The following is a 23,876-nucleotide window of genomic DNA, read 5'->3' as shown; positions in this document are numbered from 1 at the left end:
AGCAGATCATTTATCAGTTAATTATCCAGGATTGTTTTAATGTAAAAACAAATCAAATAGTAGCATTGCTTTCTCCAACTTTAGACCAAACAGTGTCTACCTAGACATGGAACTCAACCCGACACATTTAAGCTGGTGCTGAATTCTCAAACCCAGGTCATTTTATTCTCAAACTGACCCAGTGTTGAAACTTTTTTCTTAACGCTTGATTAGCTGCCAATCACCATTAGGAGTGTGTGCACATGTCTAGTATTCTTAATTTCATGGAATCTTTTTTTTATAGTAACTTTCAATGAATGTTGTAAACAACATTTAAAAAACCAACAATGAGAAGCCCTCAACAATATTATTTGGACCATTTGATGAATAAGAATAATTCCCTTGTTACACTTGTAACTTTTAAGATGTCAAAACTGGCATGTCAGTTAACGTAATAATACAAGTAATAAATGATGTGAGCGAAATGCAAGCATGTGGGTGATCTTATAAGAAATTGTGACTGAAAATGGGAGCCTTGCCCAGCCAGCCCTTTATTACAGAACACTGCCATCCAGTGGAAGAACGAGTCAGTGATCTGAAAGGGCTGCGTCAGGATTACTAGCATCATATCTGCCAAAGCCTTTAGCACATTCAATTCCAGTTGTGCAGTTTAAATGAATAAATTAATGGATGAAGTGTTATTTATTTTCTTAGAGAAAAGTTGCATATACTAAATGCTTTAGTAAATCTGGCTCTTTGAATCCATCAGGTGTCTGGCCCTTCCTTTCCAAAAAGCATATCTTGCAAATTCTTGGTCCCTGCTAAAATATAACTACCACAACCTGGTGACCTCACATGACCTCAGGATTGGAATAAGGGAGTGTTGGGATCCAATACAGATGCCATTTTGAGGTGCTCACATTTTACTTGCAGCTAGGATTGTATTTTTTTTTTGCCCTGTTCTAATACTGTACATTCCAGTTACTCACTCTTACATTCACAGATCAAATTCAAACGTTAGGTCTTTGACGCAAAGGTTTCTTCTTCCCATCATGCAAGCTCTTTCTTGGCCAAGTGTTTCTACACTTCCCCTTGAGTGCAATCCGGCCCTCTTGGACGATCTCTTTCACTGGTCCAAAAGAAAAGTTGAGAGGAAAAACAAAAGCCATTAAGGATTTAACAGTCTTTGGCTTCCCCTCACCGGGATTGGACGCCAAGGGTGATCTTTAGGTTCTCATAAACCACGTAGCTGATGCTAACAGCAGGGATGACCTTCATAAAGTTGGGCGCCAAGCCTCTATAGAGTCCAATTGCACCCTCTGTCCGTACAATGTGTCTGAAGAGACCAGTCATGGTCATCTGAGGGCTGCATTCCTGAGAAGCCGCTAACCGATGGAGAACGAGAACAAAACGCAAGTGAAAATAAATCCATTAGACTGTGACAGAGAAACAATAATAGTTTACTTAGTGAATGATAATAGTAGTAAAGAATCAAGCCTTGTAATGATGTATTTGAGAGTTTAAAGACTTACCTTGACCCTGCATACGTGTCCTCACTAAGGCTAATGGGTAGCTTGCTAACTGTCCACAAGTGCTAGACATTGTACCACAGGCTAGCAGCACAAACACACCCGGATTGACACTGTCCGTAGCAAACCTCTGCAGCCACGAGTTCTTTAGTGTCTACAGATAAAAAATAGAATAATATTTACAACATAAATTAATCATAAAATAATTATTATATGACATACATTTTAATAAATAAATATAAGTCCTTTAGAGTCTACAGATAAAACAATTAAATAATAATATAATTAATTATAAAATAATTATAATTACATAACACATACTTTTTATTAAATAAAACATAAAATATATGAAACATTTAGACACACATTTAAAAAATAATCAAATGTAGCCCAGTGTTATTTTAATATTATTTATATGCCATTATAGTTTTTGTTAATATTTTGAATAAGCTTTTATTTTTATATTTTCAGATTTAATTTGAGTGCTTTTTTGTGCTTTTTCAATTTTATTAGTCATATATATATAAGCCATACATTGTTTCGTTTAAGCATTATATTTCTATGCTTTAATTGAAACAATTCAGATTTATTTCAATTAATGGAACCTTTTTAATAGTTTTAGTTGACAATAAAAAGAACACTGATAAAAATTTGTTTTTTTTTTCCTGTGTAAAAACTTACCTCATAAACAGCCAGGTCTATTCCAGCATAAGGAATGATACCCAGCATATTGGGAACATAACCCTTGTAGAAGGCTGTGAGACCCTCCTTCCTAAATATATATTTAGCACAGTCCGCGATACCAGAGTACTGACCCGTCCTTCCCAGGGCAAGACGAGTCTTTAAAACCTTTAAAAACACACAAAAGTGTTTTGTTAAAACTCCAAGAGATCTGAAAAAAGCAATACTTTGTTTGGTGTAGAAAGACATCACCAGAACTTGATTTAGTTTCAGACTCTGAGATGGCAGTTATTTCTTAAAAACTGGAATTTTTAAAATGGTACAATACAGAAACATGATACAAGAAATGCATGGGAGGTCAATTATTATCTAAATACTATAATACTATAATATCTTCATATAGCAGAAGAATGACACACAGACCAAGACAGAAAAATGCTCCACCTTGGCTCAATGAGGCTCTCTGGAAACAGATGAGGGACAGAGATTCCTCACTAAAGATTGCACTTAAGTCAGGACTCAGAAGTGACTGGTATAGTTATACATCCCTCAGAAATAGAGTAGTAAGGAACATAAGGAAAGCCAAAGCAGATTTCTATATAAAAGTAATTGATGATGCAAAGGGAGACGGGAAATTAATCTGGAACAATCTTAATAAATTAATTGGGAAAGATACTCAGCATTGCGCACCGGCACTTGAACTAAAATTAAACGGAATCATAACCAGAGAAGACAACATTATAGCAAACACTTTTAATAATTTTTTTATCCAATCAGTTGAGGAATTGGCACAGAATTGCATTGCTAGTAATATAGTGAGCACTCCTATTGATATTGACAAACCTGTTTTTAGAATTGAGGAAATTAGTGAACTTGAGGTAGAGAATATCATAAGTTCATTAAGGAACTCAAAAGCTAAAGATGCCTTTGGTTTTGATTCTGTATTTTTTAAAACTCATAAACAGCCTTTAATCAAACCTCTTACACATTTAATCAATTTATCAATTAAACAATGTATTTTCCCAAGTTCCTGGAAAACAGCTGTGGTAACCCCCATTTTCAAGGCCGGTGATAAAACACTGGTGGAGAACTACAGGCCTATCAGTATACTACCTGTAATATCCAAGGTAGCAGAGAAATGGGTGGCGAAACAGCTGACTACTCATCTTAGTAAAGGTCATACACCACTGCACCCAATGCAGTTTGGCTTTCGTAGTAATCACTCTACAGAAACAGCCAACTGCTTTTTTATAGAGAACATTAAAATGAATCTAGATAAAGGAGGCGTGGTGGGTGCAATATTTTTAGATTTAAAAAAAGCATTTGACACCGTCGATCATGACGTTCTTTTGTCAAAATTATCCTATTTTAATTTTTGTGGGAATGCAATTAAATGGATGAAATCTTACTTATCTGACAGAAAACAAAGCACACGCATTAACAACACTCAATCTACATATCTAAACTGTAAAATAGGTGTCCCTCAAGGATCTATACTGGGCCCCCTTCTGTTCAGTCTTTATATAAATGACCTGCCTACTGTTTGTCCATCTGTACATTTACAAATGTATGCAGATGACACAGTCCTCTACGTGCATGCTAAAAATAAACAACAAGCTGCACACCAACTGACTGAGGCCATGAGTAAGGTATCCATATGGCTAATTAATTCATGCTTACACCTGAACATAAATAAAACAGTATGTATGTATTTTACAAAACAAACTACTGTGACTTATGACCCTGAGGTAATTGTTAACCAAGAGAAGGTTAGAGTGGTATCTGATTTTAAATATCTTGGAATTATCCTAGACTCACAACTCTCATTTAAAAAGCATTCAAAAAAGGTTGCCAATATTGTTAAATTTAACCTGGCAAATTTTAAGTATATAAGATCATATCTATCAATGAAGGCCGCAAAGCTCTTCTTGCATGCGATGATCTTCTCACATTTTGCTTATTGTTTAACTAGCTGGTCGCAAGCCAATAAAACAACATTGCAACCATTGGAGTCACTTTATAAACAGGCATTAAAGACATTGGACCGTAAGGGAAATAGCTATCATCATTGTCACATAATCAAAAAACACAACATGTTTAGCTTTGAAAACTTTAGACACTATGCTGATGCCTGTCTTGTCTTTAAGGTACTTCGTGGGCTTGCTCCACCACCACTATGCCAGTTTATAAAACAGAAAGATAAGGCCAATAGAGTAACTAGATCAGCCACCAGAGGGGACTGCATAGTTCAATATAGACAAAGTAGGATTGGAAACACAGCCTTTTCTGTCAGAGCTACAATTTTTTGGAATAGTCTGCCCAATGAGTTAAGGGAGTGTAATAGTCTCTCCTCTTTTAAAAAACAGCTTAAATCTTGGCTTAGGGACAATTACAATTGTAATCATACATCAAATACTTAAGTCCATGAACATACTTTATTTTATTTTTTATGCTTATATTGTTTTGAAATTTCTGCTGTATTTATTATTATTATTATTATTATTTTTTTTTATTATGCTTACATTGTTTTGAAATTCCTGTTGTATTTATTACATTGCTACTGTATAGTGTATTTTTATTGACTTTTGTATTTTAGGGTGCCTGTTAAGATCTGGCTAGGGACAACAGATGGAAACTAGCACTTGTAGCTAACTCTGGCTTGTTTACAGCAAGTAACTTGTTTGTTGATCAATGAGCATTGTCCCTATCAAATAAAAAAATAAATAAAAAAATAAATAAATAAATGACAGAACAAAAAGCTTATTTTTCTTTCTCAAAGCAGTGCTTACATTTTTTTCTTAAATTATTGTTTATGGTCTTACCTCCATGGGGTAGATGCTGCTCTGGGCAATTGCTCCTGCTAGAGACCCAGCAACCAGCCTCTCCAGGATCCCCAACGTCTCCTGATTACTGCCAATCAGCCGCTTGATCTGAAGAACAGGACAAAAGAGCTTTAGAAATCACAGATATAATAGCTGGGAGCAACATACAAAGTGTTATTCAGTTTTTTGTCTGGCTAAAGACACCAAGAATGATAACTATAAAGACAACTATTACTATATTAACGTCCACACCAGCGAACGATATCGTTCTGTTTATTCTGAGCGTGTGACGCACTTTTGTCGTCTGCTGCTTTAAATGCTCGAGGTCTTTAAAGAAGGATGGATTCTGATTGGCTGTCAATGTTTTTATCGTTCATCAGCTGGGAAAAATCGTTCCAACAATATTTTTTCTCAGTGCCGTTATAAATATAGTTATTTAGACAGGTTTTTAGAACTATATCTTTATAGTTATAGTTAATATTATCCTTGGTGTGAACAGAGTTGTCAATGTAAACAAATCAACAAAAGAGATGCAACCATTTGTTTACAAAAATTGTGGTTATCTACATTAATGTTCTTTAAATATCCAGGATTTTGTACGTTTCAAATAGCTATGCTAAAACATGTTTATTGTTTAAACATATTACATGTTTAAACAACAAGCTACCTGCTCATATGCCATGAATTTGATAGCAGACTCAGGTGCAATCTTCAAAACGTTGATACCGTTCCCTCGCCACAGTGACCGGATTCCACCCTCACGGATCATTTGGGAGAATCCTCCGGCGATACCCATGGAGTTGCTGCGGGTCGCGTGAACCTGCCAACACCATTCCAGTGGTGAAACATCTGAATTTGCTCATAAATTGTTTCATTTAAGCATTTTAAGGTACATTTACACCAGACAAGAGGTTCAATGTTCCATGAGTCTTATAAATTCAACATACTAAAGAATTTAAAGAAGAAGAACTTTAAAACTAGTCAATTTCTAATGTGCATGGTCATCCACCGAGGCACTCATCCAAAGAACAGAACAGCATGTACTTTAGTGACTTTACAGTACACTCAGTAGCAGTGTCCCTACAGTGAAGTCCCTTCATAAAGAGGACACTGGTGACAGGGGATCTCACTTCAGTTCATGTACCACCCTAACTGGGGCTTGAAGAAAGCCTAGTATTTCAGCTCATGAGCCAAGATTAATTCATGGGTCATTATTATCTATTTCCAATAATGCTCTTCTTTTGAACTTTCTATTTATCAGAAACCTGAAAATGTATGTCCCCACAAAAATTAAGCAGCACTACAGCTCAGCATTTAGAATAATGAGAAATGTTTCTTGAGCACCAAATCAGCATATTAGACTGATTTCTGAAGGATCATGTGACACTGAAGACTGGAGTAATGACGCTGAAAATTCTGCTTTGACATTACAGGAATAAATTACAGTATTCAAAAGAGAAAACAGTTATCTTAGATTGTAATAATATTTCACAATAGTAATGCTTTCACTGTATTTTTGATCAAATACATATAGCCTTGGTGACCTGAATGTACATGAGAGGTGACCATAAGAGATAATATCACATCACATATAAATTTTCCAAACTTAAATGTGTATTATTTATTCAGTAATCATATGATGTGTGCTATGTTCTATACATGTCTCATACCTGCATGAGAACTTTTAGGCGGTCCAGAGGTGCAGTACAGGTACGGGACACAGCACCTGCTCCACCTCCTGCTACCAGGTGTCGCCACAACATGCCCGTTTTCTTCTCCTCTGCTGTAAACTCATCAGGGACTATCATACTTTCCCCTACATCAAATATCTGTGCAGAGGAAATGACATCATGTACAGTGAGAACAAAATGAATGGACAATCAACCAGTAAGGTGATTTATCATTAGTACTAGAAATATTTGAGAGAATATAATAATTGAAAGATGAGAGATATCGGTCTTAAGCCAGGTTCACACTGTATGATTTTGGCCAATTTGGGACAAATCTGAGACAAATTTTGCAAATCCTACAAGATTCCTCTGATCCTAGGCTAAAATCTGAAGTCTTTGACAGTTAGTTTGACATGTTCACTGACAGCCGATTAATGACCGTTGCGATCAAATTTTACATCCGACGAAATTCTGGCAAAGTCAGAATAGTTGACTCACAGTCCTGCAGTGTGCCTTCTACGACGACCGTCAAATTGTCTTTGTTTTTCAAGACAAGCCATGACAAAAATGTATGTTTTTAACGCGTCTTGACTTGTACAGTCTGACATTAATGACAACTGAGATCTTATAGTGTGGCATGGCTTACAGTGAGGATCATGACATGCAACAATCGTAAAGGACCATTATAAATCACACAGTGTGCACCTGGCTTTACTCTTCTTCACCATGAGTATTTTTACATTTTTAAATTTAGTTCTGTCTTTTTTGTAATATCCATTTTTATTTTTTTATATTTTATTAATTTTTTTTAACAAATAACATACTGAATTTGTGATAACATAATAAAAGTAATCCAGAAATAATTGGCTTTTCATTTTCAAATCAAACTGACATTGACTTATCTGTTCACCTGGGTGCTAGAATAATCCATGAGGTGGAATACATCTACCTCTCCTGTGTCAAAAAGGTCTTGTCAGTGACGTCAAAACACTGTTGATCTGTTTAACAGGATCAGACTGGATCACAGTGACGTCCTTTTGTCCCATTCATGGAGTATTTCAGGTGCAAGGAAACAAATTTAACTAAGCAGAGGCTTAGTAGGACCGAATGACTAAGGTGGAAGAGCATCTCCAGTTTTAACGAGATGTCTGGTGTACAGTATGTCAGTGTTGCAAGTCAGGGCAATTTACACAACAAAGAGACTATAAAAAGTTAATAAAACCTCCTAAAAGGAGCAATGAGAGACAGTCGGCACTGAAAGCAAAGCTGGGAACTTTGAACTACATGGCAGGACGGTGTGGTTGTGTTTTACCGTGGAGTGTTTCCAGTAGAGGATGATTTCAGGAATGTTCTCAGCAGGGTGAAGCAGGTGGTAATCTCTCCACTCATTCCAGTCAATCGTCATCGTACCGTTTTTATCCATACTATTCAAATAAAGAAAAAACAAAGAGACCAAAACTAAATAAAATGTCCATTTCTTGCAAGCACTTTTTTGGCTCTTGGTACTAGCAGCTGTTGATTTTTTAAATAAGACCAACCTGCACTTAGATAAGAAACTACTTAGACCTGCATTACTTCTACCAAAATTAAGCATATACAGTCAAGCGACTAGAAAATAAAATTATTTACATGCACAAACGTCCCAGCCTTTTTATTTTGAATTCCTTCTTTAATAATTTTAAGAACGTTTTCTTTTGCTAAAAGTTCTATTATTGACTTTCAAAACCCCTTAAATATATAAATCATTGGCTTATTCAATATTTCAAAAGCATCACCCATATGGGAAAAAACAGCTTCTGAGAGAGAGAGAGAATATCAAATATGCAACATGAAATCGCAGAGATGAAAGTAGATGAAATGCAAATGCAGAGCAAGGCAAACATGCAGGGAAAAGACAGCTACTTACTACATTATAGGGGCACATATATTACCCCTCCTTATTCTGATAAGATGAGCAGAGAGAGAGTGGGTGTGGGATCACAAGAAGGAGAGAGTGATAAAGAAACAGCGTACGACCAAAGACACGTACACAGTCACACAGACAGAAAATAAAAAATAACTTTTATTATAGTCAGTGCTTCGTTTAATTGAAAACTTTTTGGAATTGACTGGTCAAAAAATGTCAAAGAAACATGCTGAAAAATGAGAACTGTATAAACTGTGCTGGTTCAGGTTTCTCAGTCACCTCAACACTATACAGATCAGTTAGGCCTGAATCATTAGCTAGGTATAAAAGACTTAAGAGAAAGAGGGAGATTGGAAGATAAAAGCCAGTTACCTCTTGAGGATCTTTTCAGCCTGTTCCTCAGATATATGAACCCCAAGGTCTCTTAGTGACTGCATGATCTCCTGTGAGTCTATGCGACCTGCAGATTTAAAAGAATATGTGGTGAAACAATTGTCCATTTTAAAGGGGTCATGAATTGAGAAATCAATCGATCTTTTGACATATAAGAGGTCATTCTACTATAAAAAATATCCTGCAAGTTTTAAAACTCAAAACAGTTTTTGTAAAAACCAAGTTACAAAAAATGTTTTCATGCCTTAAAATAGCTTGAAAGTAACACCCTTTGGTCATTTAGTATACTCGGATCCATAAAAATGCTAATTATTCCCGCCTTCACTCACTCACACTAGCTCAGAGATTCACTCGGTCAACTTACTGAGGTAAACGCTCCACAATGGTATCATTCTTTACAACATCAAACACATAAAGGTAATTACGGTAATATGATTAGCCTTTTGATTGACAACGTTATCAAACAGCTAATAGTGTTGTTAAATGTTACACAAACCAAGCTGTTACGCAAGCTGCCTTCTAAAAAATCAGTATCCTTAGAAACGCTTTGAACATCATAGAACGTCAGTGGAAAAAGGCATATACCGGTACTGTAGATCATCATAACATCGTAACATACATCATATACGTAATTCACCCACTATATTGCTAAAATGTAAAATTGCTAAAATTACCAGATTTTTAATATCAACAGAAAAATATAGCAGGATAACCTGCTGGCTTCTCTTGAGACTCCCCTGCTTCAGAGAAGTTAATGATATGCTAAAGTCCACCCGCATGTTGACGTGATTGTTGACAAGGTAGTTTGTGACGTAAGAAAAAACTGAGATTTTAAACCGCATTTTTGAGACTGTCTTTGATTCACTGGATTAAGGAGAAAATACTCAGCAATGGTACTGAATTTGCACATGGTTTGTCTTAAAGCATATTAAAAACAACACATAGACATATAAACAACATTAAAAACTTAGGGGGTCTTCAACATCTAAAAATGTGGCTCTCAAAAAGGAGACCACTAGAGGACCTCAGCAAACTTCCAAGGGGGCCTTAAGATGACTTAAGGGGCCAAAACAACTAAAAATCAAGATACTATTTAAATTCACCCTCTCAACAACTGCTGTTCCAACAACAATTCCACTGTTTTGAAAAAACTGAATGTATGAGGTAGCCTAATTTTAAAAGTGTGATTTCTAGACCTGGAAAATGTTGTTTTTTTTACTTTTTGTTTATTGGGTAGAAAATGTAATTGTAATTTGTCTAAAATCCTTATCCAGTAATGCACATGATGTCACCGTCGCCCAGAGAGACTGCGGTTACGCCCACTGAGTGGCAAAAAAACAGTGGCAGCATTGGTTTTCAGCGTGAGTGCCACAAAAAAACACACACAAAACACATCTAAACCGGGAAATAGCTTTGAGATTGACTGTAAAAATAGATTTGACATGAAATCTGAAGTATATTTAGAAGTATATATCTGTGAAAGCTACAGAAAAGAGAAGCAAATGGATAGCTGCAATTCACATTGGGAAGACTCCAGGAAGCGAAACGTGGATTTGCAGTTATCATTTTGTGTCAATATGCTGAATTTAGGGGTAAAATCATATCCTATATATTGTACTGTTATATATTGTATTGATAACTCATCAATTATATTCTGCATAATAGGATGTTTTTAAATAAACACAGACAAAAACTATACACGTTCTAGGGCTGGACGATATGACGATATATATAACATTGAAATAAGTGATCACCCGGATTTAGACCTACTTACATTGTTTTTATATAAACGTTCACAGGAAAATTTTCTTTATGTATTTCCCCGACGTCGAAATCAGGCACAAATAAATGTCAGGAAACATGATTCCTGGCTGCATGTCAATATCTATGGATCACTGGATCTTTGGTAAGTTGTAAAGAACACTATCAAGTCCAACCTTTAGTTACAACTGATAATCGTTTGTTTCACTCGCATTTTCACAGTTTCCGCTATTAAATCCAGTCACGCAGCAGCTCTTTTGCCACTCAGTCCAGCTGAGGGGGGTGTTCCGGCGGGAAAGTGACATCAATGCATACCCTTTTATTGTTTGAATACTGGCGAGCATTAGAGTCAAAAAAGTTGAGATCCTCTGATCTAAACACATTAGGCACCTGAGAACACTGTATTACACAATCTTGTATGTAAAAGTACTGATGCTGCATGATACATGCAGTCTTTCAGTACATTCAATTGGTTTGTTTTGCATCAAAAACATCTATAATTCATGGCATAAAAACTTACCATCGTTCTTTCTGTCAAGACTCTTGAAGACCAGCCTCAGTTTCTTCTCATGGTCCCTCAGGTAGTGCACAAACTCCTCAAAGTCCAACTGGCCATCCAAGTCTTTGTCTCCAGCCTTGACGATTTTCTGAAACACATATGCAGAAATCAACATCAAAAGAGAGTCCCTCAAGAGAGAACACATTTTTTTGAGGACAGTGAGCCGGTGTTGTTCGGGGTGTTGAGCTGATGGGGCACTAGGGACAGACATATGGTCTTTGTTTGTTGAAGATAGCATTGAATGGACCATGTTTAACATTCTCATGAGCATCAGCTTCATGAGGGCCATCTTGACAACGTTTGACCTTTAGGACACAAGCTGTCTGAACCATTGAGCAGCATATAATTGGAGGTAATGGAAGGAGATGGAAAAGAAGAATTAATCATTGACCTGAAGTGTTCTGGAAGGACAGAAACAAAAGAGAATGCGTTTCCAGTTTTAATGGCTGATGTTGCTCAGACAGTGCGTGTACCTTATGGGGTGACAAAATCATTGGTCTGTCGACTACTAAACTTTTTCAACCACAAGCAGACAAATGAACACCCCACCCACCCAGTGACATCAGCACTTCAGAATGAGCCACTGAAAACTAGAACACGGAGTCAGATCATTTATGTTACTTACTATTATGAGATTAGAGACTAGTGCATAATGATACCTTAGCTAAAAAAAAAGTGTAGAAGTGTCTGAATAAACTAAAATTCCCCCTCTACTGTACAAAGACTACAAGAACTCATAGCCATTCAAGCACATACAGTCCATAAATAGTCATTTTTTCATGAATGAACTGTGCTCATTAAATCTATACAGGAGGCCATACTGTTAACTATAGTAAGCAAACATGATAACAACAACAATTATAATAATCCATTAATTAATCATCATTCAAGAGAAATTGCTGATTAAAATGGCCATGACGGACAGGTACATGTAATCAAGAAGCCATTCAGAATATGTCATGTCTGACAGTCTAATGAGCATCATTTCAGACCGTCAAGATCACAGGCCTCCAGCCAAGTCTCAAATAGCCCTGTCAGTGTAAAGTAGCTTAAAGATAGCCATCGTCTTCACACACTCAATCCGGACGCTGCAATGACTCAACTGCAGACAAGTGGGTCATGAGAATGGAAACGAGATTTGGGGGTTATTAGCCTTCTGAAGTTCAGATGGTCTGTGTGACAACGACCATCAATTCTCTAATAGAATGAATCTGAAGAACCAGAAGGGAAACAGAAAGAAATGCTTGCAATCTGACTATTAAATTCTATAACATAAATATTAAAGTTCCTTTAAGTTTACAATATTGAATATTGACATTTTGTGCAAGCCATTTAGGCATAAACATAAAAGTTAGCTCACACTCTGTAAAGGACACAGGAAGGGATTCTAAATGCAGTTCAAACACGGAAGTCAAATAATCTGGATTAAACTGATTCATCCCATTACAAATCAAGTCTTTAGATGAATGGACAAGAAAGACAACAGGTCTTGGGCTCATAAGGACTTTTTTGACATTGAAACAAATTTTCCTCAATTTCTATAAAACACCAAACCCATAGGTTACGGTTTTGGTAACTAAAACCATTACAAATAATTTTCGGTAATTTAAAAGTAACTTAATTTTTTTTTTTTTTTGAAATGTTACCTTGGCAAGTAACTGAAACAAATAATTTGACATTAGGTCAAATTTACTGAAATAACAGATATAAAAGTAAACTACTAAAAAACTAAAACTGAAATGACAATAATTAAAACCTAAATAGAAAAATGATAAATGACTAAACATACAAAATAAAAACGAATTCAAAATATTAATAAATATTATAATAGTATATAAATAATACTAAAATAAAACTGTTTGAGGCTGGGCCAAACAAAATGTTATTACATCAAGAAACACACAACCCAATCTTTTTTCAACATAATAATACAGATAACATACCTTTCGCCATTTCCTGTAAGAATCAAACTCTTGTGATGGAAGAAATAAACTCAACTTAAAAAGGGACTTCAGCTGTGCCGGTAAACTATCAGACTCAAAATACTCAAATTCTAGCCGTTCTGAGATATGGACAGGCACGTAAAGGTACAAACACAACATGTTCACCTTAATAAAAAAAACATGAAAACTAAAAACTTAAAGGCAAGGTAAGAAAGATATGTACACAGCTCTTGGCTGTTCTTGAAGTAACCAGGACTATAACGCAGGTATTTCTTACACATGGGATTAGGGGACGTATAAAACCCGCCCATTTTAAGGCTTGAACTGCAACCTGCAATGTAATTGGCTCAAGTCATATACAGCATCACCTTCTCACAAGGCTTATCGGTGTATCAGTCTTAACAGTTGACAGTCATGCAACAGCACAATTCTGGAAAATCCACATACTTAAAAAAAAGGAAAACAGACAGCATTTTATTTGCTTAATCATCTAATTCAACAATTACTTTATAGGAAAAAAATACAAAACCACATATATATATATATATATATATCACTTAATTTCAGACCCCATAAATTACCCATTTCAAAACACATTTTAACAAAACTCTCCATATACATCCTAAGGGACACTATCTGTTTAGCAACAACTAATTAGTGAAATTGGTGGTCAGAAAACATGAAACTGAGCACTTTACTGAGCGGTTTGTGATTAATCTCGTTGGTCCCTAGAGATAACAGAAAATCCATCTGATAACACACATTGTAATGGGGTTTAATCCTGTCACTAGCACATGATCTTTCACTAATTAATCTGACTGACCAGGTGAAATATTTCTGACAATATTTAAAGTCGGTTTTTAATGTTGTTTATATGTCTGTGTTGGGCTTTAAGACAAAACATGTGCAAATTCATAAGTCAACACCAATTCTGAGTATTTTGTTCTTTCAACTGCAGTGAAAAAGACGTGGTTTGAAATCACAGTTGTTCTCTACGTCACAAGCATGTTGTAACTAATCATTGTGTGGGCGGGCTTTAGCATATCATTAACTGCTCTGAAGCAGGGGAGTCTCAAGAGAAACCAGGTTACCCCAGTATATTTTTCTGTTGATATTAAAAATCTGGTAATTTTAGCAATATAGCTGGTAAATTATGTATATGATGTATATTATGAACTACTGCCTTTCTCCACTGATGTCTTAAGTTGTTTGTTAGAAGGGAGCAGTCTGACTCTGAGAGGGTGAACGAGAACATGGTTTGTGTAACATAATTAGCGGTTTGATAACATAGCCAAAGGCTAATCATATCAATTACTGTTATGTGTCTGACATTGTAGAGAGCGATACATTAAATGTATTACCATTCTGATATATCGGCTTATAGACGATGTATAATTCACTCATCCACTTCTTCAGCATCAGTTTCTGTTTCATACATGTTAAACATGAATTAGGCAATAGCAGTATTTCCACTTGCCATTGTGCAGCGTTTACTACAGTAAAGTTAACTGAGTGGATCAGGTATTCTGAATTGGTGTGATTGAGTAGAGGCTGCGATAGATCCTACTAAATGATCCCTACTAAATGAAGCAAGGGTGTATTGTCATTTTGGCATCCAAAGATGAGTTTTAAGGTATAAAATATGGACTACAGGGGGACTTTAAAAAGCAACAGAGGCTGTAACCCACTAAGGATGTGAAGCAATAATTAGGGGGAGGACCAAGCAAAATTTACATGCATAGTAGGAGACTTTGCTTAACCCTTTGATGCACAACATGGGTCTAAATAGACCCGACTGAGTTTTAATTTTCTATATCTTTGCAAGAAATTAATTTCATCATTCAGTATTCCAGGTATTCCTCAATTAACTTGTTTTTGATCATCACAAATCCTTATTTTTATTTTTACTTTCTTACTTTTTGAATAAAAATAGTTTTTGTATCACAACCCTTCTAATGCGCAACATGGGTCTAAAAAGACCCGTATTCATTTCCTATGTTATTTCAGTGATGGCTGAGTGTTTTCTTTGCTGAATCTTTAAAATATATGTATTTTATCATTTGTTATTCCATGTATTCATTAAATATCTTGTTTTTGATTTCCACAAATCATTATGTTTATGTTTCCTTTCTTACTTTATAAACAAACACAGTTTTTGTATTTCTACATCAATTTTACATACATGGGTCTAAAATGACCCGTATTCATTTCCTATGTTATTTCAGTCATGGCTGAGTGTTTCTTTGCTGAATCTTTAAAATATATGCATTTTATCATTTGTTATTCCAGATATTCATTAAATATTGATATTTATGTTTTCTTTCTTACTTTATATACAAACAGAGTTTTTGTATTTCTACATACATTTTACATACATGGGTCAAAAATGACCCATATAGAAACCTTTGATATTTGCACATATTTGCAAGTAGGAACATATTTACTGCATAAATACTATTACTATGGTATTATTACATAATACTATTCACCTGCCACACATTTCACAATTCAACACTGCTGCTTTTGTATATTTGATGCAAGTCTTATTTTATTTTAACCACAGAAAATATTTGATATTTTGTAAAAGATAACTGGACATAATATTTGAATATTAGGCTATGGTTACTTGACCACGAAATCCTAGTGAGAAATTACTTGTGAGAAAGAGAAACATATCCAATACTATTAGCTAGCTAGCTGTCGACATATTCTATTCTAGCTAGCTAATGTTAGCTACACTAAAAAAAGATGGGTTTTTAAAGGGGAACTCAGCAACTCTAGCTATTTCTTCGCTGATTTTCACTTTTGTTGTCGCATGTTTTCTCAACGAGCTCCCCCTACAGCTGTGGGATGTATATTTCACAACAATGTTGTAAAAAAACTCACTTGCGGCCCCTCCTCCCCCTTTCTACCGCTGCTCATGTGCATTTGTTATTATCGGAGCCGGCCAACTTTATCGTGTGGAGCTATACCGAGGTGGGTAATACATCATACACATTGAGGGCGGCGTGTGTGTTTATGTCGAATTGCCATAAAGCATTTTGTGTTTCTCGCTCGTTCTCGCTTCTCACAAGACTTCCTGTTTCCAACTTACTGGGACGTTAGTCCCCATGTTGCAAGGTTGGTTTTCCGCCTAGGAACGTTGGGGGGAGCAGGGAAAGTCACCATTTTCACCAGAACAATTATTAAACCATCCAAATGATTTCTAAACGGTTTCATTAAGTTGAAATAGTTGCCAAATGCCCCTTTAAAGCTTATTTACATGTAATAGGCCTAAAAGTTCTATTAAGAACCGTATAGTCTTGAATAAGCCATTATGCTGAAATGGTTCGATGTGTTAAGAGTTTAGGGTCCTTTTTTCCCCGCCTTTTGATTTTAAAATCTGTAACTGTCAAAGCCACCTGAAATAACATAGGAAATGAATACAGTCATTTTAGACCCGTGTATGTAAAATTGATGTAGAAATAAAAACTGTGTTTGTTTATAAAGTAAGAAAGAAAAAATAAACATAATGATTTGTGGAAATCAAAAACAAGATATTTAATCAATACCTGGAATAACAAATGATAAAATACATATATTTTAAAGATTCAGCAAAGAAACACTAAGCCATGATTGAAATAACATAGGAAATGAATACGGGTCATTTTAGACCCATGTATGTAAAATTGATGTAGAAATACAAAAACTGTGTTTGTTTATAAAGTAAGAAAGGAAACATAAACATAATGATTTGTGGAAATCAAAAACAAGATATTTAATCAATACCTGGAATAACAAATGATAAAATGCATATATTTTAAAGATTCAGCAAAGAAACATTCAGCCATGACTGAAATAACATAGGAAATGAATACGGGTCTTTTTAGACCCATGTTGCGCATTAGAAGGGGTATCCATAGCTTGCGCATCAAAGGGTTAAAAGACTTTGCTTCTAGAAAAAAAAATTCACACAATTAAATGCTGCCTATAAGCTGTTTGACTGTTCCTTTAATATAATTACAATAAAAACACAAACAAATGGTATTTCAGAACTTTTCCAGATACTGTAACAGGCATAGCCTCTTATTGATTACATTTTTTAATTGTTTAGATCATGTGCAAATGTCTGTTGGAATATCTGAAATTATTTCATTACAATGCTCCTGTTTTCTCAGACACATATGACATGAAGACAATTTGATTAAAATAATTGCTTTTTACTATTTTTCCATTTGCAAAAGAGATGTGAAACATCATCCATAGCTAGGTTTTGATCGGGTCTGAGCTGAAAAGACTTAGATCAAGAATCATAATGTGAAATAAATTGCAATAATCTTATCTCACTGATCATATAGCAGTTGAATTATCACATTTTCACTCTGGTTTCTGGAATATATATGCATGCACATTATAAAGACTTGATGTGGTAATTCTCTTTGTAATACCTGCTGGAGATCCTTAGGAGGCGCCACCATAATCAGCACTGTAGTTTTCCTTGTGGATGTGCTCTTTACTTGATCGACTGATTCTGCCTGTGTACCTGGTTTCTTCTGGCCTTCTTTTATTGCAGCATCTTCTGCGTTTCGTTCCTTAAGTCCATCAGGTGGCCCTGTGGCACCATGCTCGCATGCGGTTACTCCCAGAAACCACTGGGAAAGGGACGACCACAGTTCCTTAAGCATCTTCATGAAGATGCCCCAAGTCTGTTTACTCTTGAGAACTTATGAGTTTGTGTATTTGATCAATCACAAGTTCACAACATCCAGCAGTGGTGTGCGTTTTTGTTGTATCTTGCTGGTATTTGTAAGAACTATCAATTTAAGTCTACAGATGTTTTATGTGAGTGTATAGAGAGAAACTGCTTAGGCAGTCATTTGTGAGGCCAGGAGGATGAGGGCAGATGAGGACACTGCCACACAATTTCCAAAACTCACTGGCATATCCGACAGAATTTCCACAGTAACCCAGTGACCAAGTCAAAACTTTGAAATGCAGTTTCAATAACTGCTCCCGAAATCGTCTCAAACCTAGAGCATCTTTCCAAAACAAACTGTCCAGAAAACTTTCCAAAAAAAAAAAAGTTCTTTGCAGACTGCAAAAACATGCAAGTAAAAAAAAAAGAAATCATTCACTCTTCAAGTGACTTCACTCCACAACCTTGACACACAGCACAGTATCCAAAACCATGAAAAAAGACAACTTAACTAAAAGAATCTGAAATCCTCACAATCAATTTAACTATAAAAGATTCCATGTTTCAAGTGCGTGTATTCCTTGGTGTCTACAAGCTTCTGCAGGTTGGCTGCATCTATAGCCGGCAAAAAGTGATGCAGTGAAAAAAGCTGCAACCTCACTGCAGCTGTGCCTCAGCCAATCAGAGCGCTCCACACTGGCTGCCCCTGTCTGACAATTCACAGGCAGCCAATCAGAGGATGAAATACAGCCATTTAATGGAGTGATCTCTCACACACCCAGCAAATGAGGAAATTCTGCTGACTCTTTTTTCTATCATCATCAGGATCTCCCCTGTAACGCCTCCATGGTGATTCCAAGCACTTCTAACACTTTAATACTCACCTATACAAATCTACCTCATTCATTCATTTATCAGCTTGTTGAAACCAAATCCTTTTTTTTTTAATGTATTCTGGGCATGCACAGCAGGACATTTTAATTTTCCCTCCTTCATTTTACTTGTAAATGGCAGGATTTCAATACAGCTCATTTGAGCACAATCTCTTTCTATTGTTCAGACTAAAACTGCAGCTGCACCACAATTTATTTCACAGGGAGGTCTAAGATCAATATTCAGATCTCAGGAACCTCCCTTTTTTTGCAAATTACACTGGGATACAAATGGTATGCATGTATATGATTAATAACTATGTATATATATTTAAAGGGTTAGTTCACCCAAAAATGAAAATTCTGTCATTAATCACTCACCCTCATGTCGTTTGTTTCGCTTCTTGTGGAAACTCAAACGTGCCATATAAAACATGAGAATGAACCTCATTGGTTCGTGCAAGTGAAGCGAACTTGCTTGAGTTTACATTTACCACAACTGATGTGTGAGCTGATGAATGTTTATATGTGACTAAAAGCCTAAATTAAATCAGTTCATCATATAATGCGACAGTGTCTCTTTGGAAAATTTGGACTAAATAGCTAAATTTAAATGGATTAGTTTTATGAGCTCTTTATGAACTTTTTGAAGCATCAAAGTGGTAATTGCATAGCTGTCAATGGAGGGACAGAAAGCTCTCAGATTTAGCCGAATTAAAAATATTTTTATTTGTGTTCCGAAGATGAACGAAAGTCTTACGGGTTTGGAACGACATGACGGTGAGTAATTAATGACAGAATTTTCATTTTTGGGTGAACTAACTTATTAAATACAATAAAATCAGCAAGTGAGACAAAGCCTGTCCTCAATAGGCCATTAGAGGAAATGCACAAAAAAACTGGACTTCATATGAGGTTCAGGTGCACGTCAGTGATGTTACTGGTAAATAAATAATTTTCCCAATCACTGTAGTGGTTCCCCCTTTCCTCCAGGGGGCCCTTGCACTCCTAAACTATTAATATGTGACGACAGAAAGATACTAAATTATTCACCCAGACCTTTGAATGTGATGAGAGGTGTGGCTGCCAGCTTTTACTGCACTTAATTAAAAATATAAAACAAAACAAAAATACATTGAAAATAAAGAAAAAAAGCATGAGAAGGCACAAGTATCTAAACAGAACATAAAAGTGCATAATTTTTATTAGCTACTGAAGATCAATATTAGCAGGGTTTCTATCAGACTCTTCTTCTGCGGGTGGAACTGGATAGCTCTATATGTGGCAGGTTTGACATCGTTCTGTTTGACTTAAGCAGTTACTGTGCCATAAGCTGAATGAAAATAAAGGCGTGGATAAACGTGAAAAAAGTGTCTACATTATATATACTGCGCCACAACAGAGCTGCTCCATTAACCTATTTAAGATTAATTTAAAAACTCGTATAATTAAAGACCTAGGCTATAGCTTCTTATGTTTCTTTAACCTCTATCTTTGAGTGTCTTTGAATAGAAAAACTATGAGCCAGGTCCTGTTCTTACATCCGGCTAGTGCTGTATTATTTGCATTTATTTTCTCACTACATCTGCAAATTCAGCACGCAAATTAAGTCAAGAATCCACAAGTGCAATCCACCCATGATCATTAAAGTGCTAGGAAGTTATTTTTGCCCTCCATAATTGAAGCAGCAGATCTCATTCATCTGTGGGAGAGGTTATGAATTACGCAGTAAACTCTCTTGACCTTCATAATAAAACATGTAATAACACAGTTACTGGTCTATTTGAGCAGTGCCAACAAATCTAAGCTGGTCCACTATAGAGGAACTTTCGGTTTTGTTCAAAGTGCTTTTGTTAGTTGTCAAACAAAAGAATTCTTGATGCGCAAAAAACTGCAGCCAGGCTTTTGTCCAAGACTGCGAATCCCAAAAAAAAAAAAAAAAGTCTGACCTTAAGGAAACCAAGTCTCACTCAAACCATCAAGCTTTATAAAACACACCCATAGATCAGTATCATTAATGTGGAATGCAGAACATGCTTGTCTTCATTATAAGCCAATGAGTAAACCACCTCTGAAACTTGCCCTCAATTCCTATTCTGAAAGACTTAACATTATGCTTTCTGTAAATGATAAATTTAGTCACTTAATCAACCTCCAAACTTCCCCCATCACAGAGGGAGAGAAGCGGGAGGAAGAGGGAGAGCTGCCGGGTGGTAAATCATAAATGACAGCAGGTTCCGTCCCGTCTCGTGACTCGGCTACAGACACAGGCCACATTCCAGGTGATCAGTATCCCAGATCTGAATCCCTGATGTAGGCTACAGGATGCTCCTTTTCCAACATGCTGCTCTCAGGCTAATTGATATGAAGTAGTTGTATAGCTTATTGTATTTCCTGAAGGACTGAAAGTGAAACATTTTCTGCCTTCTCTCACGTCACATCCCACAAATTTATGTTGCGTTATAAAAGATTACAATCACCCAAAGCAGGTTCTGTGTATTCTTACCACTCTAGTGAAACTTTACCACTCGTTTATCCTTATTATGTTGCTCTGTACGTTCTCAAGAGACTCTTTTCAATTGCACTGTAGACTAGATTCATATCTAATAAACTTGATAGTGAAAATTACACTGAACTCTAAGTAGAAAACAACATGTCTCTGTGTATGGGCAATTGGGCATATTTGTATCTTTTTATTAAAAAAGAAAATTTCACAGTGTCTGACAGCTATTGTTCCAATAAGGATAAAGACATCTTTTATTGACTAAAATTAAACTAAATATGGCTCCTTAAATGTATATTTTGGGTGGACAGAAACCCACACGACTGCCCCAAAACTACACAAACTGCAATTCATATCATGATGTATTAAGCATTGCTGGTGTTCACCTAACAATAAAGTTCTTTTTTGCCATATGTCCACATCAAACACTGAAAACAAGTGTAATCCTCTCTAGGAAAAATAGCAATCCTCTTCACACAGTGGAGAGAAAGGAAAGGCACAGCTGTCTTTTGTGGCACTGTATTAAGCAAATATCACTCAAATCTGCTGGTTTAGTGAGCAGCCTCACAAGAGGGCTGTGAAAGTAAGGATCTAATGGTCTGGAAGTACAAAACTTCTGTTCTGGGTTTTAATAAATAATAATTTATAAACAAAATGTGTTATATTAAAGGGTTAGTTCCCCCTTAAGCCATAGGTGTATATGACTTTCTTCTTTCAGCCATATCCTAGCTCTTCCAAGCTTTATAATGGGAGTGAATGAAATGAATGGTGCTAGTTTTAACATCACTTGGCTTGGGCTTCCAGTAACGGCCATACGCAAGTCGAGTTCTGGCATTAGAGTGACCTCTGACCCGACGTATGACAAAAGATGTAGGAGTAGTGTAAGCTTAGGTGAGAGTAGACAACTCTTGTGGTTTAAACAAATAGGGCTGGGCAACAGACTCAAGCTTCTCTTATATCGAAATCCTTAAACATTTCTCTTTAAAAATTCTCATTTTAGACTTCTAATTCGTGGTGTTTTATTTTGCTCTATCCTCTGCACTTCCGTGTTCATCAATACATCATGCGTCGGGTCAGAGGCCACTCTGGAACTCGACTTACCTACAGCCGTTACTGGAAGCCAGTGATTATAGTTTATAAAGTTGTAAACAAAAATACATCACTTCGCTTCAGAAGGTCTTTATTAACCCCCTGGAGCCATATGGATTTATTTTATGATAGATGGATCCGCTTTTTTGGGTTTCAAAATCTATGCTACCACTCACTCCCATTATAAAGCTTGGAAGAGCCAGGTTATGTTTTAATATAACTCTGATTGTGTTTGGCAGAAAGAAGAAAGTCATATACACCTATTAAATCATGGGATCATTTTCATTTTTGGATGAAGTAACCTCTTTCCTAAGCCTATCCTCTCAATGTGTGTAATTTGACCTATAAACCCATCATACAATTCCATCATTTAATTCAATAATTCAATCGTGTTGAATATAAAGGAGATAAAGTCACTCACCATAAGTTCATGTTCAGTGCGATGGACGCCCAGCTTTTTCAGTCCGATGGTCAGGTCGTTTACACAGATTCCTCCGTCTCTGTTGACATCCAGGATCTGGAAGAGCACCTTGAGTCGGTGCTCCTGCTCGGGTCCCCCGCACACCGGACACGGGCAATGATGCGGGGAGTCGCAGGACTCATCATATCCGTGGTCTGAGAGCGATGTTGCAGCCAGTGTGGAGCCCACAGTCTGGCCACCACCTCCGGGATCCGAGCCCTGATACTCCTCCGAGCGGCACTGGCAGAAAACTCCGCTGAGCAACGGAGAGACGAAAGAGCCACGCTGATGCATTTCACACGGGCTGAACTCCAGACAGTGTCACGTAGAGTCTCTGTGTGAGCGTACGGGGAGCGTGAGCCTGTAGCTGGTTACCCGATCGTTTTCAGTCAAGATGCGTGACAGATGTGCACTGAGATAAGCTTCCAAATACGTCTAAGGGTTATCTATTCCACGTGAGCCTCTTTACTTCAACAATTGGTTTGATATGTTTTGGAGTAAGGTTCAAAATTGATCGCCCAATTCAGGGCTCCGGGTCATAGTGATGAGCTGGAAGAATGTCCCAACGATACTCCGGGTTTTAGAATGTCAAAAAGCGCAGACAAAACGGCTTACTCTGGCATATACATTGCTCTGAATCTCTTTCCGGATATAAATCCCTTAGTTTGTGAATTTCTAAAGGTTATCCGGTTTGAATTGGCGGTCTGGATGACAGCTGATGCAACGAAAATGCCGGTAAGGCGGCAGGCGGGCGGAGTCTCGTGTTCGACCGGAAATGAGTAACGGAATGAAAGGGGAGGGGCCTTTGAAGTGGTAAGGGAGGGGCCAATGATGTGAGTGATGGACACATGCAGTTACCAATCACTTTTGTTTACTTGTCACTATTATTATTAGAATTACTTGTAATTATTGTGAATTTTTTATCTAGCAAATGCAGATTTGTAATTTTATGCTTGTGTGTATTAACATGCTGTTATATTTGACCCTGGAACCCTACTTTTAAATATTCCAGTGGGCAAATACCTACATTTACC

The 23,876-nt window shown here is 36.5% G+C and overlaps 1 protein-coding gene across 5 annotated transcripts; it reads right to left on the bottom strand.

The window, feature by feature from the left end:
• Positions 1–522: 522 nt before the first annotated feature.
• Positions 523–23,360, bottom strand: slc25a25b (solute carrier family 25 member 25b). 5 transcript variants are annotated; one of them, XM_056267400.1, is made up of 11 exons: positions 22,804–23,360; positions 11,262–11,388; positions 8,960–9,047; positions 8,588–8,623; positions 7,994–8,105; positions 6,682–6,840; positions 5,679–5,831; positions 5,012–5,119; positions 2,190–2,357; positions 1,512–1,662; positions 523–1,364 (listed from the first exon to the last, which is right to left on the bottom strand). In XM_056267400.1, the coding sequence occupies exons 1-11, from the start codon at positions 23,134–23,136 to the stop codon at positions 1,177–1,179; spliced, it is 1,623 nt and encodes a 540-aa protein (XP_056123375.1). In that variant the 5' UTR covers positions 23,137–23,360; the 3' UTR covers positions 523–1,176. The 5 variants fall into 5 exon arrangements, with proteins under 5 accessions (XP_056123375.1, XP_056123376.1, XP_056123372.1 ...); XM_056267401.1 differs by lacking the exon at positions 22,804–23,360 and adding an exon at positions 13,244–13,511; XM_056267397.1 differs by lacking the exon at positions 8,588–8,623.
• Positions 23,361–23,876: the final 516 nt, after the last annotated feature.

This window comes from Rhinichthys klamathensis, unplaced genomic scaffold (genome assembly GCF_029890125.1).
Source record: "Rhinichthys klamathensis goyatoka isolate OS25496 unplaced genomic scaffold, OSU_Roscu_1.1 h1tg000259l_1, whole genome shotgun sequence".
NCBI classification, from domain to species: Eukaryota; Metazoa; Chordata; class Actinopteri; order Cypriniformes; family Leuciscidae; genus Rhinichthys; species Rhinichthys klamathensis.
Note: the sequence above shows the minus strand (reverse complement) of the source record. Positions and strands in the feature narration are given on the sequence as shown.